The 16,652-nt window shown below is 45.4% G+C and overlaps 1 protein-coding gene across 1 annotated transcript in view; it reads right to left on the reverse strand.

Moving 5' to 3' along the window:
• ARCN1 (archain 1) overlaps window positions 1-16,652 on the reverse strand; it is a 343,782-nt gene that overhangs the window by 161,861 nt on the left and 165,269 nt on the right. Inside the window, exon 8 of the mRNA XM_069614428.1 lies at window positions 6,080-6,188. Within this exon, the coding sequence (XP_069470529.1) occupies window positions 6,080-6,188 (109 nt within the window). The remainder of the gene's footprint in view (window positions 1-6,079; window positions 6,189-16,652) is intronic.

Consider the following 16,652-nt stretch of genomic DNA (forward strand, 5'->3'; position numbering starts at 1 on the left):
AGTTTATAAGTGAAACTGAAACTGATTTTTTCTTTACCGAGGATTCCTAGCCTGACGGGGAATATTCAAGAGCATGTGAATCCATGCCAGACCCATGCTGGAGAACAGTTACAGCTAAGTAACTTGTTCCTTACTTACAATTGTAACTTTCTAGACCCTAGCACACTATCTTACCATAGGGTTCTGGAGGGGTTACCTAGTATCCCCTTTGTCTAGCTTCTCATGTAACATTTTTATGTTACCCTTTCCTAACTGAATGGCTAGTGGCAGTGGTTTCATTTTAACTACCGTGGTGTGCATTTACCGCAGGCTGCGTTCGCAGCTGCAGTAAAGCACACAAGGGTGCCCTTTTTGTCAAAATGGCCAGTCTTCTTTTTTCGCCATTTCTTTGTGGAAAGGTCTTTCTTCAGATTTACTCTGCGCGCCAAACCAGGTTTGGTCCCATTGTTAGCTTTGCCGGGATTCACGAGTGAAGCTCGCCTCCGGCTCCAGGCTGGTGAGGTAGACAGGAAGTGAGGCAGGTGCCTGAAAATCCTGTGCTTAGTCTCCTAGGAGACCCAAATGCACTCTAGTGATTGGCCGGCTGACTGTCCAGCCAGGACAGCCACCCCTGCTGGGTGACTGACAGCTAGCCTGGAATGAATGGGAGAGAACTGTATAAAAGGCGAGGCTTTTGCCTTGGAAGGCAGAATCGACCACTAGACGAAGGAACCGAAGAAGAACTTGAAGAGGCCTCCTGCTGCAACTCCTGGACCATTGGTTTGCCCGGTGAAGCTCTGCTGCTGTGCTGAAACTCCTATCGACAGAAGCCCCATGCAAGGACGGATTCTCCCCTTGAGTTGGTGGGACCAATCAACTCCAAAGTAAGCCACTTGGACATCCTTCTCAGAGCTGGTTGAATTTTCACAGCGTTGATGCTGGAAACCATATAGCCAGGGAGAGGAACACCAGATTGTGTGTTGCTTTTAAGCTGGCTTAGAGCTCGAGGAAGATCCTCTGGACTCCCAGGAAGCGGGACTGACCAAACCTGAGCCCCCTCGGAACACCAGAAGGAAAGCCCATCTCGACAGCCAGGATCCATGGTGTTGCTATTTGCGGTAGACACGAGGAGCTGAAACACCCAACAGCCACTGATTTGAAGATAACCGGTTGCGGTGACCATCCCATTGCAGTGAAGGAGTCCCCAGAAGTCCTCCCTCTTGTCCCCACGACTGAGGCCCAGGAACAGTGAGATCTGCACAGTAACAGAAGTGATCTGCTGCACTTTTTCTTCAATTCAAAAAGGTACTGTACAAAGTCTGAGAAAACTTACTTCTTGCTGTAGAGTTGCTTGCATCTTCTACCACTCAAGTCTAATGGCTTGTGGCCCTACATATGATTCCTCTCTTTGTCAAAGACTTCTAAAACATTGTGCAAAGACTTTTCAACTTACCTACCAGAAGTGCTTCATCCTATATAAGACTTTGGACTATCCTGTTATACTGACCGACTCTGCTGTGGGGATCCAAAAGTACTTGCCTGCTTAAGAATATTTGTGGTCTCTTGCTGTTATAACAATCTTTTCCTTTTACCAACTTATAATAGTACTCTAAATGCAAACAGTAAGATATTAATGTCCCCAGCACCCTAGCTATTGAAGTCACCTATGGGTGTAGATTGTGTCTGTGGGCCACCCCAAAAGGGCCTTTACCGATTTAGAAACTAAGTGTACAATATTGAAGTGCATTTGTGCTACTAATATATTGCTCCCTTCTGAAGGCTTATTCTAACTGATAAAATAATAATTGTTTATTCAAGAAACCTCGAGTGTAAGTTTATTTGAACACTTGTCACTGAATCTCTGTTTAACTCCCCTATAGCTCACATTGACCCCTCTTGAGATAGTATAAAGGGAAAAAGAAGAGTCAGCAGCTAACCCTTTCAACCGTGTACAGAAAGTAGGTCTGTAGAAAGGAAATTGCTAGGTTATACAAATCCTAGCTATAGAAGGTCAAACTGGTTTTTCAGAGTTGGTTTATGATAGTACAATTTATTCATCAATTTAGACATCTAAAATCTGTAGGTTCACAAAAGAACACACAAATGAACCTTAAAAATCACAAGTAAGCCTTTTTGGGCTCGCAGGTACAGTAGCGAATTATTACTCCACAGTTGAATGAGGGTTAGTAACAAATATATGGTGACAATGTTCATACTACATCTAGACTGGTAGTATGTTGCTGTTGACACAAGATTATGTTGGTGTTTCTGGTTCGGGATGTAGTGAGCCTTCACTTGGAGTAGACTGTACGTTGGTGAAGGGTCCGAACTATTTGGAAGGTGAACGCCTAGGACAGATGACACGAGAGAGGGTGTCAGAGAAAAAGAAAAGGGGTGGTAACCTCTGCACTCCCTTGTCCTGTTTTAATGAGCGGAGACACCGCAACTTTGCCCAACAACTTCAGGGTGTAGGAATGTGCATGAAGCATATCCAAAGATTATCCATTAACTTGCTTTGATTCTGAAAAGTAATTTTAAGGTACATTTACATTGTTACACAAATTGCGTTTTTAAAGACTGCCCATTTAAAAATGTATGTTAAATAACTATTTATAACTGAAACCTTGAGTGTAAGTGTTACTTGGCTAGTTGTATTTGCGGATTTAATTTGTACAGCTCACATTTACTCCTCTTGAGATAGGCTGTTCAGTCAGCTCAGTCACACTACCAACTTGTGTAGTACAGACCTAATACCAAGCAGTAAGTTGTGTAGTCTCACAGTCTGACTGCATCAATTCATACCCAACAGCGTGGGATTTTGGTATGACGAGGAGCTCCCCTTGTAGGAGTGTTTGATACGGGATGATGCGTGGAGGTCCTTGTTCTTGCCAAGGAGGGGAGGGATGGGAGTTGGGGGGACTGAGGTGGAGAGAGAGGGTGTCTGGATGGCGGTGTAGGGGATGTGGTGGTGGCAGTGTAGTAGTGGTGCTCAGACCACCAGAGGGCTCCTCTGGTTTGAGAATTGGATGCTGGGGGAACGAGTGGTGACAGGGTGTGCAGAAGTGTATGGGTGAGGGGCACAGGAGGGGGATTCTTTGTGTGCCAGAGCTCCTTGGTCTGAGTTGGAGGGGGTGAGGTGAGAGGAGGTGGGATAGGTCCCAGTGTAATGTTCGAGTGGAAGTGTTGGAGATTAAAAGGTTTAGCAGTGAGAAAAGAGGGCTCATGAAAGGGTGTGAGGGTAAAGGAGGTAGAGCGGATGGGGTGCTTCTTGGGCTGCCAGAGGGTTCCTCTTGTTTGTGGGTTGGAAGGAGTGTGGCAAGTGGCTGTGTGCGGGAGTGCGACTATGGGTGACTGGTGCAGATGGGCCAGAGTTGTGAGGAGGCGATGGCAGCGGTCTTTAAACTCCCATGTTAAGAGTGAAACGCTACAGTGTAGCTTCAAGTCCATCACATTGTATGGGAGGCAAGGTCTTTTGAGACCCACCCCCCTCACCTCCATTCCAACCCCACGTGCGGATTAGGATTTGTCCACCAGCCACCTACGCACCTGTGGCCAGGGATGCAGGATGGCTGTGGGACGACGCATTTGTATGCACGCATTGACCAAAAAGCTGATACCAGACTCCATTTTGTGCCACAACCCGGCTCCATTTTGTATATGATACCACAGGCCTCAGACGGAGGATGCCTACAGAGCTGCAGCTCTCTCGAGATCACACACAGCGAGCCGGTCATCTCCCTCTCCCTTCTGCGTCCCTGCAGCAGACTTGTTCCCACGGGAGACTAGGCGCGAACAAGCTACATGACAAACTATCTTTCACCTTCCGCAGTCCATCATTGACCCGTGGATGACCAGGCAAAGGCTTGGGTTTAAAGAAAACAATTAATCTCCACAAACATGCCCCGTTCCCTTGCAGACCCCACATTTATGACATTCACTGTGGATAACCCCCCCAACCTTGTTCTTTTGAAGTAACATATGGATTCTACGCCTGTGTGCCACCCTGGTTCACCCCTACTGCTAATCCCTCTGTGAAGGTTATAAATCCTCATGTAAATGTGTAATAAGGGGCTAAATCCAGAAAACGAAACAAGAAGATCCCCACCTATGTTTAATGCGGATGAAGCTATTGGTCATATGTCTAAGCCCCATACTGTTGAACAAATCTGGTCTTTTTGCACGATATGTTGATTTACTCGTTTGATATAATATAAGGCACACTCCAAATGTTCACTGGCTTTTCAAATATATGTGCGTTCACAAATATGATCAACTTGCATACGGGTCCAAATGTATATACTGCAAGACGGTAAATTTACTGTGTAACATGGTACTCATGATAAACTTAAAATCTATACAATGTTCATAAGCTCGCATATTGTTTGATGTACCTGTAACTAACTGGCTTAATACCTTGCATTCTAAATGATGTGCATGTAACCCTGTAAAGTAGACGCACTAGAAGCAACAGGGCCCCCTCTCCCTTCTCCGCACACGCAGCCCCCACCTTCCTCCCGCCTCAGGTCGGGCTGACAACTAAAGGCCCTTATTTCATTGACAATGTGATACTGTAACTGTAACCTCTCACTCCTCCGCTAAGCCTGCACCAAGTATCTTCCCTCCCCTAAGCCCCCAGACGCACAATAACACCATAAAACTTGTTTCACACCTCGAGACCTTGGTTAAAAGAAATAGGCAACAAGCCTCTCGTCCCACTGCCTTTTGATGTACCAGCTATGTGCCCTCTGACCAGATAGTATCCAAGCTCACCCCAACTGACCATGTTGGCAGTATATTTGCTCTTGTACTAACATACTATAAAGCTGTCCCCCCACTAGATCTAACAGCAGAATAATAGAAGTATCCCTGACATGTGCTCCCTGATAGAGTACCTGAATTCATGAAGCAGCCCCTTTATTGTATAGTGTTTTTTATGAAGAGATAAAAACACCCAGAGTTATGTGCTTTTTCTCTTGTGATGTTAAATTAACTTGCAGGATTTACAGGGCAGTATGAATTATAGTTAACACTGAATGAATGTGTGGCCACAAGGGCAAACGTTAGTGCAACCAGGATGTATCAATTTGAACATCTCCTGATCCGGTACTCTACCCCGATGAGCCCAGCTGACCTCCAAGCATCACTGGGACACCACGTGGAGCCTCACCAATCCTGGAGCTTCCACCCTAAGGAGTATATACTGCTTTTCCCCTTTGCCCAATCTCATCGATTCATGTAATCCTAGTTTCCCACGTCATGGGTGACATGGTTTTGTAACAAAATGTAGATTCTTTCTGATGTTTGACAGAGCGCTCTCAGAGTTTGCAGAGTTCTCTGCTTACCCCATTTTGGTTTTTGGATAAACTTACTTTTTACCTTCACCCGCACTTGGTCTTGGCCTCATGCCCTCCTGGGGTGTGTCCATTATTGACTCTCATTGGGGAGTGTTTTCTTTCATTTTTGGGGACTCTCACTTTCAACATCATCCAGGAGATGATGCAACAGCGGGATCAGAAGAACAAGGCAAGTGTGGCAGGGAACTTTAAAATCCAAACATTAAGTAATTTGTAGGACACTGGTCTAGCATCAGACAGCCGAGAAGTTTGAGGTTTAACATTGGGCACAGACATTGGACTCAAAGCACTATCCTCACTGAACTAGATCCATCCCTGCGGTCTCCTACTGTTTGCTTAGGGCCCCCGAATCGGCACCCACCCAGGTGGGCCTCTGCCAACCATTCCCTTTAAGAACACAATGAAGGTGTTAAAATATCTTACGTTATGTGCGTTCTGTGGTATCCACTTGTGCCAAATAGAAAATACTTAAATCCTGAAGACAAGAGGTGCGTTTTGTTGGCTGGATGAGGGCAAGGTGAACGCAAAGGCTGTGGCACATGCAAGAACCAGCGATAAGTTTAAAGAGGCACAGGAGAACTAAGTTGATGAATTATGTCCCCTACACCACGGTATCCCATTATTGTAAAAGGCACAATGAGCTAGTACAAGATTCACGATGTTGAGCAACATGAATTTAGGTAACCCATAAACCAAACAAAGAATCCCAAAGGTCTAAATGTCACTCCTGTAGGGATTGTACGTACGGTACGGGGATGGTGATGACGACATCATTGAGTTCCAGACTTTCATCCTGCAATTCGTACTCTATGTTTACGTCACATCCGTTTCCACTTTCTGAGGGCCAACAGTTAACTGAAAAGGAGAGTAAGAATAAACCAAAAAACTTCATATGGCATCTACAGGTAGACTGGTTGATACAGTAGCAATAGTCTGAAGGTTTCACCTCATCAAAGAAGGGCCTATTCACAAGGAGGGGGTCACCCAGACTATTTGCTCAATCTGGACACCAGCATTTCATTTTCTTTTCAATTAAGAGGTTTTAGAAAAATTTAAAATTATACTTTGGCACAGCAATTAGCATGCATTAAATTAAAAACCTACCAACCCCTAACAAGCTGAACACTAATTTCACGATCGATCTTAACAAGCATTTATTACACATACTTTCTCTTCCCTAAATGCACCATGCATGCAGCAAGTGCCCAAACCCTTTGTAGCATTTATCAATGCAGTCTTTAGGGACATCTGAATCTATGGCATATGTGGGGAACTATTGCCTCAAGTGCAACTCAACTGTCTTTGTCAGGTTACTTGGAAATTACTTGGACAATGCCTGTAGGTCCTCACGGAAAAACACCAATAAGGCTTGTTCTAAGGTAACGTTGCAGCAAGGCACAAAGTGTGTTCTTCAAGGGACACCCTTTGGACGGATTTTCTATACTCTGGCCTGGTGGACAGATTTATAGAAGGCCAACCTAGTATTGCGACAAGGACAACTCTGGGAGCTGTAGCCAAACCAGTTCAAGGTAACAAGGTGAGTGGTCTAGGCCAAGTCTCAAGTGGTGGGGAGCTTTTAAGGGGTCCCCCAATTAGCGCACACAGTGAAAACAGTAAACACTTGGACAATCGGGTATAAAAATACACTTTACTTATGATTGGCATTTTATTTATATTGCGCTCGTACACAAGTGTTTGAGCGCGATATGGCCATGTAACAGTGAAAATGACAAACGGGTAATAATATCACAAAGGATACATATACACAAACATGGGGGTAGGGCAAAATACAGATGAAGCCCTTGAAAAGGAAGGTACAGATTTGTATAAGCATTACAGGTCCACAGAGTTACAATCCTAGCTTCTGAAGTCCATCCCCAAGATGCATGGTGCCTTGTACCCAATAAGTCACCAAAAGTTCCATACAGTTTGTGAAGCTAGAAAAAAAACCAATGGCACGGTCTCTGGGGTCCAATGAACATTTCCAAGTGTTAGGGGACTAGTTATTCTAACAAACATGTCCCCAACGTTTGGAGTGTTTGCGCAAACAAGAAATGGCAAAACCAAACTATTTCAAAAGTTAAGTGATCAAAACTTTGAAGAGGGAGTAACTGGTTCAGTTAAGTATGCTGTAACTCATGCCCCACCCCATACTCAATTCTTCGTAGGACTTGGCATGTCTACTAAAGAGGGTCCGATGTCACTTTTCCTGCAGTCAGCCTCGGCCCTCGATATGCAGGGGGTTGAAGGTTCAAGCACTTCTCCAGTCGGTGACTAACGCTGGTGCAGTTGCAAATCACAAAAACTCTATGCAGGGTCCCAATGATGGACTTTATGCAGGTAAGGAGTTTCGGATGATGGCCACCAAGGCATGGCAACACAAAGGGATTCACTTGCCGCGGTCAGTTTGCCTTCTATTTTGGGTCCCCTTGATGCGAGGACTACGAAACGTTGCAGAGGTTCACTCTTATTGCACAAGCTAAAGATATCCACCTCTTCACCCCCACCCACCTCCAAGGCTCCAGGCCTCAAACTGGGAACAGCAACAACTGCAGCACAGCAGCCCAAACTGAGCTGATCAGCCACTGGTTGGTCGAGAGGCAAAGGCTCTTCATAAGACTACAAGCCAACGTCGAGAATGTTCCCTCCACTCCAATGGTCACAAGCTCCTTCGCAGGACTGCTGGAGATCTTCCACAAGACAGGGCTCTACCAGGACAGCAACAGAAGTTGGTCGCCAGGCCTTTTTCCAACAGGTCTTGGCCTCCTTGCGGGTCTTGTAGCTGGACAGGATTCTTGGCTCCTTCGGTTTCTTCCAGGATCTCTCCAGAGTGGGTGCAAGGGTACTCTTATACAAAAAGCTAATAGCTGAAACTCCCACTAGCCAATGACTGATGTGGCACACACACACGCCACCAGCAGTGGTGGTGGTCCAATCAGGACCACTGGCAGCAAAACCCATGCATACGAATCAGACACTGAACCAGTTTGTGGATTGGGACCAGACAGTCCACACCCACTTCCTGGCAGCAAAAACAGCCTCCCAGTAGCCCACCAAAAGCCTATGCTTTCCCAGGCACTGGTAGTCCATAAGGATTTTCCTGGCCTCATAATCAGGTAGAAGGGTAAAAGACAAGATGGCCAAAGGGCAAGCAAAACACCTTGTGGCATGGTCATGTTTGACCACTAGCCACAGTTGGTAGCCAAAGGCAGTAAGGCTAAAACGAAATGCAACAAAAAATAGCAACATGTAACTGCTGCCACCAGCTTGTCCCTTTAGAACACCAAGGGAAACCAAACATCCTCCGAGTGTTAGTCTAGGACAAAAACAAAAGTATACCCCATTGTAAAATGAATTGTACAATAAGTTACCAAAGTGATAAATCACCAAAAGTGGCAACAAAGTAACAGTACTAAGGGAAACAATGTTTCCCAGTAGCAACAGCCTGAATGACATGATTGAACAGCTAGACCGTCTTTCTGTAAACTGCAGGGAAAGTTTGCAGATGTTGTGCTTAGTTCCCAATGCATATCAGAGCGTCCTGACGGCGCGGGCACGCATGATACAAAACGAGGTGGATAGGACGTATAGCGTCGAAAAAGTTTTCCTACGGGAAAGGGTCTATATAATGTACCGGGGATTCCCAGCCTGACGACGGGGAATATTCTAAGCATGTGAATCCATGAAAGATCCAATGCTGGAGAAGATGCGGAAACAAAGTCTGTAGCGAATTCCAGCGACAGGAGAGCCTGCTTTGTAGCCGGAGCCTGATGCAACCCTTCCTTCCGATCTGCTACCAAGAAGCTGGTGAGATCCACTATTGTTGGGCAAGAAATGATGTAACCCTGTGGGAGACTACACAAACCTTGTCCTCTTGGTATTAGGTAATCCACCTATTGGTATAGGTCTGTACTAAACAAGTTGGTTGTGTGAATGAGCAGCCAGACTTATCTAAAAAGGTGTAAATATCAGCTGTAGCAATGAAATCCATCAATATAAGTATCCAAAAAATCGTTTGTAGTTAAAATAATAAAATTATTAAACAGTATTTTTTAATAAGCAGTCTTTAAAAAGGGCAATGTTCAACAATAAAAATACACTTCACTAACTAGGACAGTAATGGCATTTATATATCACTTTCGTACTGAGGTTGGTAGAAAGGAAAGTTTAGAGGAAGGAAAAAGGTTAAACAGGTTCTCAGAGCATGTCAGCACCTTCTTCCAATAAAGTCTATATAAAAACCTTTCCCAGCAATATTAGTTTAAAACCAATGCATCACCTATGAGGGACAGTAAGAATCAGAGTCAATGGAATCGAAGAGTCTGCAGGAATCCAGGACAGCCAAAGTCAATTGGAGCAAAGTCTATGGAGCTGAGGCACTTCTTAGATAGTAAAAGTCTTGCAAAAAGTTAGAGAATTTGTTGAAGAAAAATCACTGTATGGTCACAAGCTGGTACACTTGTGAAAGTTAGAGCTGAGATCAACTCTAGAAAAGCAGCTACTGCAAGTCTCGACTGAGAGGACCAAGCTACAGACAATGAGGTAAGTACCTCAAAGTCAGAACAGTACCTTTAGTTAGACGAGGATCCAGCGGTCTCCTTTCTGGCTGCAGTGATGCATATCCTGTGTTCCTGGGCCTCAGTCGTGAGGACAAGAGGGAGGATGTGTGGGGACACCTGCAGCAGCAATTTGACAGTCAGCGGCAGGTATGGGCTCTTTTCGGATCAGCAGCAGTTACAGTTTCAGCGCTCGGTAAGCACCACAGCGGATCTTGGGACCCTGGTTAAGCTTCCTTCATTCTGGTGAGGTGACTCGAGCTTGGGTTGTCCTGCTTCGGGAGGGTCCTCCGCAGACTCCTGGAGCTTTTGGCCAGCTTACAGACGTTGCACTAGACTATGGATTTCTCGACCCGTGGCACTTGGTTCCTGCAGCAGCAAAGAAGTACAGCCAGTCGGGGAAGGTCTTCCAGCAAAGTTAGTCTCAGGGTTAGTTGGCACCACTAACCCAAGGGAAGAGGACGTCCTTTCCAGAGTTTCTCTTGACGAACAGAAAAATTAGTTTCAGCACAGCAGCAGGGCTTCACCGGGCAGTTCAACAGTCCAGGAGGATGCCGTTAGCTTGGCTCACGGTTTCTTTGTCAGGTTGCTTTTCCCAGTGGTCGACTGTCTTCAGTCGAAAAAGCCCCACCTTTTAAGCAGGTTTCTCCCATTTATGCACAAAAGGACAGCCAACCAGCCAATCAGGACTGGGTGCATTCAGATTTTCATGGAGGCAAAGGACAGGGTTGTTTCGGGCACCTCCCTTGCTTCCTGCCCTTGCAGACACACTGGAGCCAGAGGTGGGTTTCAGTACTTAAACCCGCCAAAGGCAAAATGAACAAAGGGCTCAAACCTGGTTTGGCACGCAGAGTAAAACCTGAGAGACCTCAAACAAGAAATGGCGAAAAAAAGACTGGGGCCATTTTGACACAATGGTCCCCCATGGGTGCTATACTGCAGCTGAGGATTCAGCCTGCGGTAGAAAGGCACAATGGTAGTAAAATTAAACCACTGCCACCAGCCATTTAAAGTAGTGAGGACAACATAAAAAATGTTACACAAGTAGGTAGGAAAAGGGTCTACTAATTAACTCACCAGCACTCACATAAGATGGTGTGTGCTGGATCTACAAAGTCAATTTCATTTTACTATTCTTGGGAACAGCAGTTCACCCAAGAAAAGCTAACTAAACCGTATGAGAAATCTAAAGGATTTCTCTGTGACACTGCATTGAAGGTGCTGTGTGTCGCCATACAAAAAGTGGATGTCTATGGACTTTGTCAGACTCCAAAAACAAAAACACATAATCCAAACCAGATCAAAATACATGAGAAAAAGGGCTCACTCTCTCCAGGGTTAAAATTAAAAGGTTGTGAAGTCCAGCAAAACAGCTGGGGGTTTCCAAAGTTGAAGGGAATTAGCACAGAAAGGAGAATTCTCCCCAACAACTAGTCTCAAGACGACCTGTATTTTGAGCTATCCCACAACATGCAGCGACCCTGCTGGGCTGCAAACCACCAATACCCTGGGACCTCAAGCCAGAGTGCGGTGCAAGGTCTTCCAAAAGTCCAAATCCGTCTGAAAGTTTGGTGGACTCCTGCTGGATCTCCAGAGACACGATTCGAATCCCAAGAGTGTGAAGAGAATCAGACCAGCGATATTCGTTCATCTGGCTGCTGTAAGAGGACGCCAAATTCACAGAGCTGCGGGAACCTGTGAAGAAATCTTTGCTGGAAGCCTCCTTTGATGACTGCTGCTGCAAGTTCCCATCCAGTGTCCAGTTCTTTTGGCTTCACACCAAGAATCCAGGGACCGGGTCCTGTGCAGCTGCATCCTGAACAAGAAACACTTGTGTACGAGTGCGATAAAAAATCATCAATATCCACTCCAAAGCTCTTTTCTCCTAAGCTACTGTGTCGGCATGGGTAATACCTCAAGTCTGGTGTGCATTCTGTGAGACGGAGTGGGTGATTTGTGAGGTTGGAAGTTTGCCCATACCACTTGCCCAGGCCTAATGCTGGAACGCATATAGGGAGCCATCTGTGAAGTCCGTGAACACCAACTCTGAAGCGCAGACTTACTTGTTAAAGAAGATATCCTATCGAAAACTGACTTTCCTGTAACTGAAACCTATACTGACTGGCCTACAGCTGGCACCTAGACCAATAGGGACCCCTCTTCTGCCTCGGAAAAAACTCATGCTATAGACTAGAGGACTTTATAAAGATTCTGCCTTGAAACTTTAACAAGTGTAAAAGTAATTACTTGCTAAAGATGTTGGTGTGGTAACTTACCTATGTGAAATGAAGTTTATGCTTACCTTTGAGTTGCATTTGTTCCCCTCTAAAAGTTGCTTTACTAACCTTGAATGGTGCCCCCGCATACCTCAGTTCGGAAAAGTATTACATTATTGGTACCGTTTTATTCTGCTTAACTGAATGAGTGTAAAAGCTTACCAATAGGGTTTAACAACCTTGAATAATGGATTGACATTCTTAAAGTGTACCCTTGGGTTTGCTTTCCCTGGTCTGATTTATACAGATCTAAAAACAGTCTTTAAGGTAATAATTGTCTGCCGAGTAGCTAAAAGCCCCTCTTAAAAGTATATTGTTTACATACAATTTAGAAGAGTAGCAGCTATTCAAGGAAACGCTGGGTTGTGCTCTCCCTGAATTGCACTAGTGCTATCCTAAATAGGTTCATAAACGTATTTACCTTAGAACCTGTATTGTACACTAAAAGTATACAGAGTATACCTAGCTATTCGGTAGCGGATAGTTATAGACCAATAGGTCAATTACTTACCTTGAAATACATTGTTTTTCTTAAACTGTAATTTTGCTTTCCCTGAATTGCTTAGTCCATTCTAAAATAGTTACTGTATATTCATACATAGAGTATCTTAAGGACCCTCCAGAAAATAGAAGTTACATTACTAGCTCTGAACTGTGTTCCACAAAGTAATATCTGTTACAAGGTGTGCACTTGTAACTGGGTTGGATTATTCTGTGATTTTCTGCAACCAATTGTCACTGCATGACGGACAGGGTTTAACACCCTTGAATTACTGGTGGTATTCTAAAAGTATATATAACCTGGTTTTACTCCCCAACACTAGCCGACTGCCACTCTAAACATGTTGTAGGTTTCTCTTACCTGGACTACTTGTAGTCATCTAAATAAGGTTCTACTTCAGTTTGTGAACCATAGCAATTCAGTTGGTTTGTATCCTTGTTTTTAAAATGTTATAGTACTTAGCCAAGCTTTTTCTTGGCCTACTTGTATTTAAATAAACCCTTTATTTTTAATAGTGTTTCAGTGTTTCTTTGGACCATATGTATGCTACAGTTTCTTTGTACCAAGCTACAGCACTATTTCCCCTCCCAAGATAATATGGCTGCTCTGTTCCTGCTACCCACATTCTCAGGGGGTACAGCCTTATACTAAGAGTAGAGCTCATGTTCTGCCTCATGGTTTTTCTGAAATCTTTGTAGGACTTACGAAAAACTGTCCTAACAACCATTACCAACCTTAGTCGGGCAAAGCAGAAGCTAGGGCCAGGACTTTACGCCCATACAATCCTATAGGTGGGGGCACAAAGAGGTATGTTTTCTTACCCTGCAGCCCCCATACTCCAATGTTCCCGACGATGACTTCAGAGGTGACCGATTCCACTAGGCTCGGTTACTTCAAGGCTTGACTATCGAGAGAGGTCGAGGCTGCAGAGGTAGTTTTAGGACCTGGGATTTCATTTTGGTCAGTCCCAGTATCTGTATTATGGTTTAAAATACTGTCAAACTGGTCATTCTTGACACACAATGAAGAAGACTTCTGCAGAGCAGGCAACTTCCAGAGCGTAAAGAACACATGATTGAACAGGAGTCAGATGGTCAAGCAGCAACATGCAACATTCAGTTAGCAAACAAGGAAGCAGACTATGAAAGCTTCTATTGGGACTGGAAAGCTAAAAATACAAGAGCAGGCCACTTGCAACACAAGTTGAAAATCCTCCAAGTTCCAAGAAACCACTCAAAACTGCGGCAGCGAGGTAACCGAGAAGAGCACTTGGCAGTCAACCTGGTGGTCCAGGTACACTTCAGAAGGCTCAGATCGAGCTGGTGAGGGTGGGCGATTTTAAGGGGAGGCAGTTGATCGAGACTGGTTGTCCCCACCAGTCCAGGGGTCAAATCACAGACATTAGCCTTCTTGAGATCAGGACTTGACGGGAGGCAATGCTGGTCAGCTGCAACTGTCCTTGTGTTTGCTGCTGGCCATACTGCCTACCTACACTAAATAATGTCCAATGTTGGTAGTCCATCTATGGATGGCCACTTATGTATTGTCCCCGGTGACTGTTCCATTTACTCCCCTCCACAACATGGTCAAAATGTCCCTTAAACCTACCCCATTGTAAGAAGCTCACTGCTTGTTAGGAAAGACTCCTTTTAGGCAACTAGCCCCCTCCCATTTCTATGCCCCCCCCCCAAGCTTTGTTTTTATTTTTTAATCTGACCTGACCTTTTTCCAGTCAAGTTAAGCCCTCAACTTCACTCAACTGACTTTGCTCGTTTGTCATGGGGAAACGCGACTAATCCTCAAGACTGTCAGTACTGGGAAACTGTTTGCCTTAGATGGACGCAAGTTATCAATTTTTCTGGGTAACTTAGTGTCATTGCACAATGCATCTTACAATGCAGTGCAATGGAGTTCTTTTTATATGAGCCTAAGATAACCCACAAAGGATTTATTGTTACCTTTGGTGTGCTTAAAAGACAATGTGGTGGCAGCAGTTGCATTTTTACTATTTTTGCAATACTTTTCTTTAGCCGTACCGCATTTGGCTACCAGTTGTGGCTTGTGTCCCAACATGGCTGTGCCACAAGGTTTTTTCTGGGTTTTTTGCCCACCTTTTCTGTGACCATCATCCTGCCCTGCCAAGAAAGTCCACGAAATTTGGCAGGGATGAGTCCAGTAGCACAAGCCGCCAATCCCCAAAGCCCCAAGCCTCAATGCGAAACAGCAACATCTGCCGCACTGTAGCCCATACCTCAAATTGGGCAGCCACAGATTGGCTTTGGGGCACTTCTGAAGGCTCCGTTTCGCAGGACACCCAGCAGACGTGTGGAATGTATGTTCTCTCCACTCCCACTGTTGAAGCTCCAACAGAGGACTTCTAAAGATCTGTCAGACAGGGCTCCTCCAGGACAGCAGCAGAAATGGTCGCCAGGCCTCCTTCGAACGGGTCCACTGTCTCGTCTTCAGCAATGCATGATACTTGGCTCCTTGCAGGATTTGTTCCAGGATCTCTGGAACATGGCTGTAGGACTCTTCTCCCAAGTCAGGAGAGTACTCAGACTCAGCCCTCCAATGGCAAGATCTGCCCCAATCATGCACACCAACAGTGGTCCAATCACGACCACTGGGGTCTCATGCGAGCATGCACACCAGACATTCAGGCACCAGTATGTGGATTGGGACCAGAGTGCCAGCCCTGGCAAGGCAGGATGACGGTCACATAAGATGGCAACAAAAACAAGCTAAAACCTTGTTGCACGGCCATGTTGGGACACTAGCCTCAGTTAGTATCCAAACAGGTGATAAACACAGTAGGGCAAACAAAAAGTATTGTAAAAATAATAAAATGCAACCGTCACCTGCTTGTCTTTTCGGAACACCAAGGGTAGCCATAAAAATCCTCGGGAGTGTGTGCTAGGGTGCATTGTGCAATCAAAGTTACCCAAAATAGATAACTTGTAACAAGATAAGGGAAAGACAGTTTACCAGTACCGACAGCCTTAAGGACTAGACCGTTTCCTCATGACAAATGAGGAAAGGTCAGTGGAGTAAAAAGGTCTGGTCAGATTAAAAAAAATCTGAAAAAGGTTGGTCCATAGAAAGGGAGGGAAAGTTGCCTAGCACAGAACTCTTTGCCAACAAGACCCCACTATCCCTTCTGATTGAAGATGTCTCAGACTAGCCCCTCAAGGTATGTATGGGATGGCCAAGTGAGCATGCTAGGGATGGAGAGGCAGAGGCAATCTGGGGAACCTCCCGGGGTCAGCATCACAAAGTGGGCAGAATCCCAGTCGCTCCAGAGTCTTTCAACCCTTGCTCACATGCAACTGTCACACCTTCCAAGTCCATGCCCAGCAATGCAGGATATTTGGCTCCTTGTAGGATTTCTTGGGCATGATTTGAAGACGAGTGAAGAGACCGTGGCTGTGTTCTAAGGCCTGGCGACCAACTTCTACTGCTGTCCTGTAAGAGCCCCATCGGGCAAGTGATCTTCAGAAGCCCTTCTGGCTAGCTCTGACCACTGAAGTGGTGGAACTAACCATTCTTGACATCGGCACAGTGTCCTGCGAAGAACAGCCCACGAAAGTGCCCCTGGACCACCCAGAGGCTAACCAATTTGAGCTTTGGGCTACTGTGCTGCAGACGACTCAGTTACGCGTTTTGGCTTGGAAATTTGGGGACTGGCAGCCTGTCCTACAGGGGTAGTCTCTGCCAAATTCTGGCATTCCAACATTCAAGGGATCCGTGATACAAGGTTGACTTCGGCCACGACAACTATTTGGACTTCAAGAACACACCAAGAAATGAAACTAGCAGGTAGTTGCCTTGTGGTGGCAATTTAAAACCGTTCAAAACTAGATCAACTATTTGGGTAAGCCACCTGGGGACGCAGGGATGAAGTAACTCCTCTACATCGCTCCTGACGAACCAGGCCTTTGTGGGTCCTGAGCCCCCACGTTGGAGTCCCCGTCGAGCTAGAACAGGG

The sequence above is a fragment of the Ambystoma mexicanum genome, chromosome 9, assembly GCF_040938575.1.
Source record: "Ambystoma mexicanum isolate Mex_15411 chromosome 9, UKY_AmexF1_1, whole genome shotgun sequence".
In the NCBI taxonomy this organism is placed as follows: Eukaryota; Metazoa; Chordata; class Amphibia; order Caudata; family Ambystomatidae; genus Ambystoma; species Ambystoma mexicanum.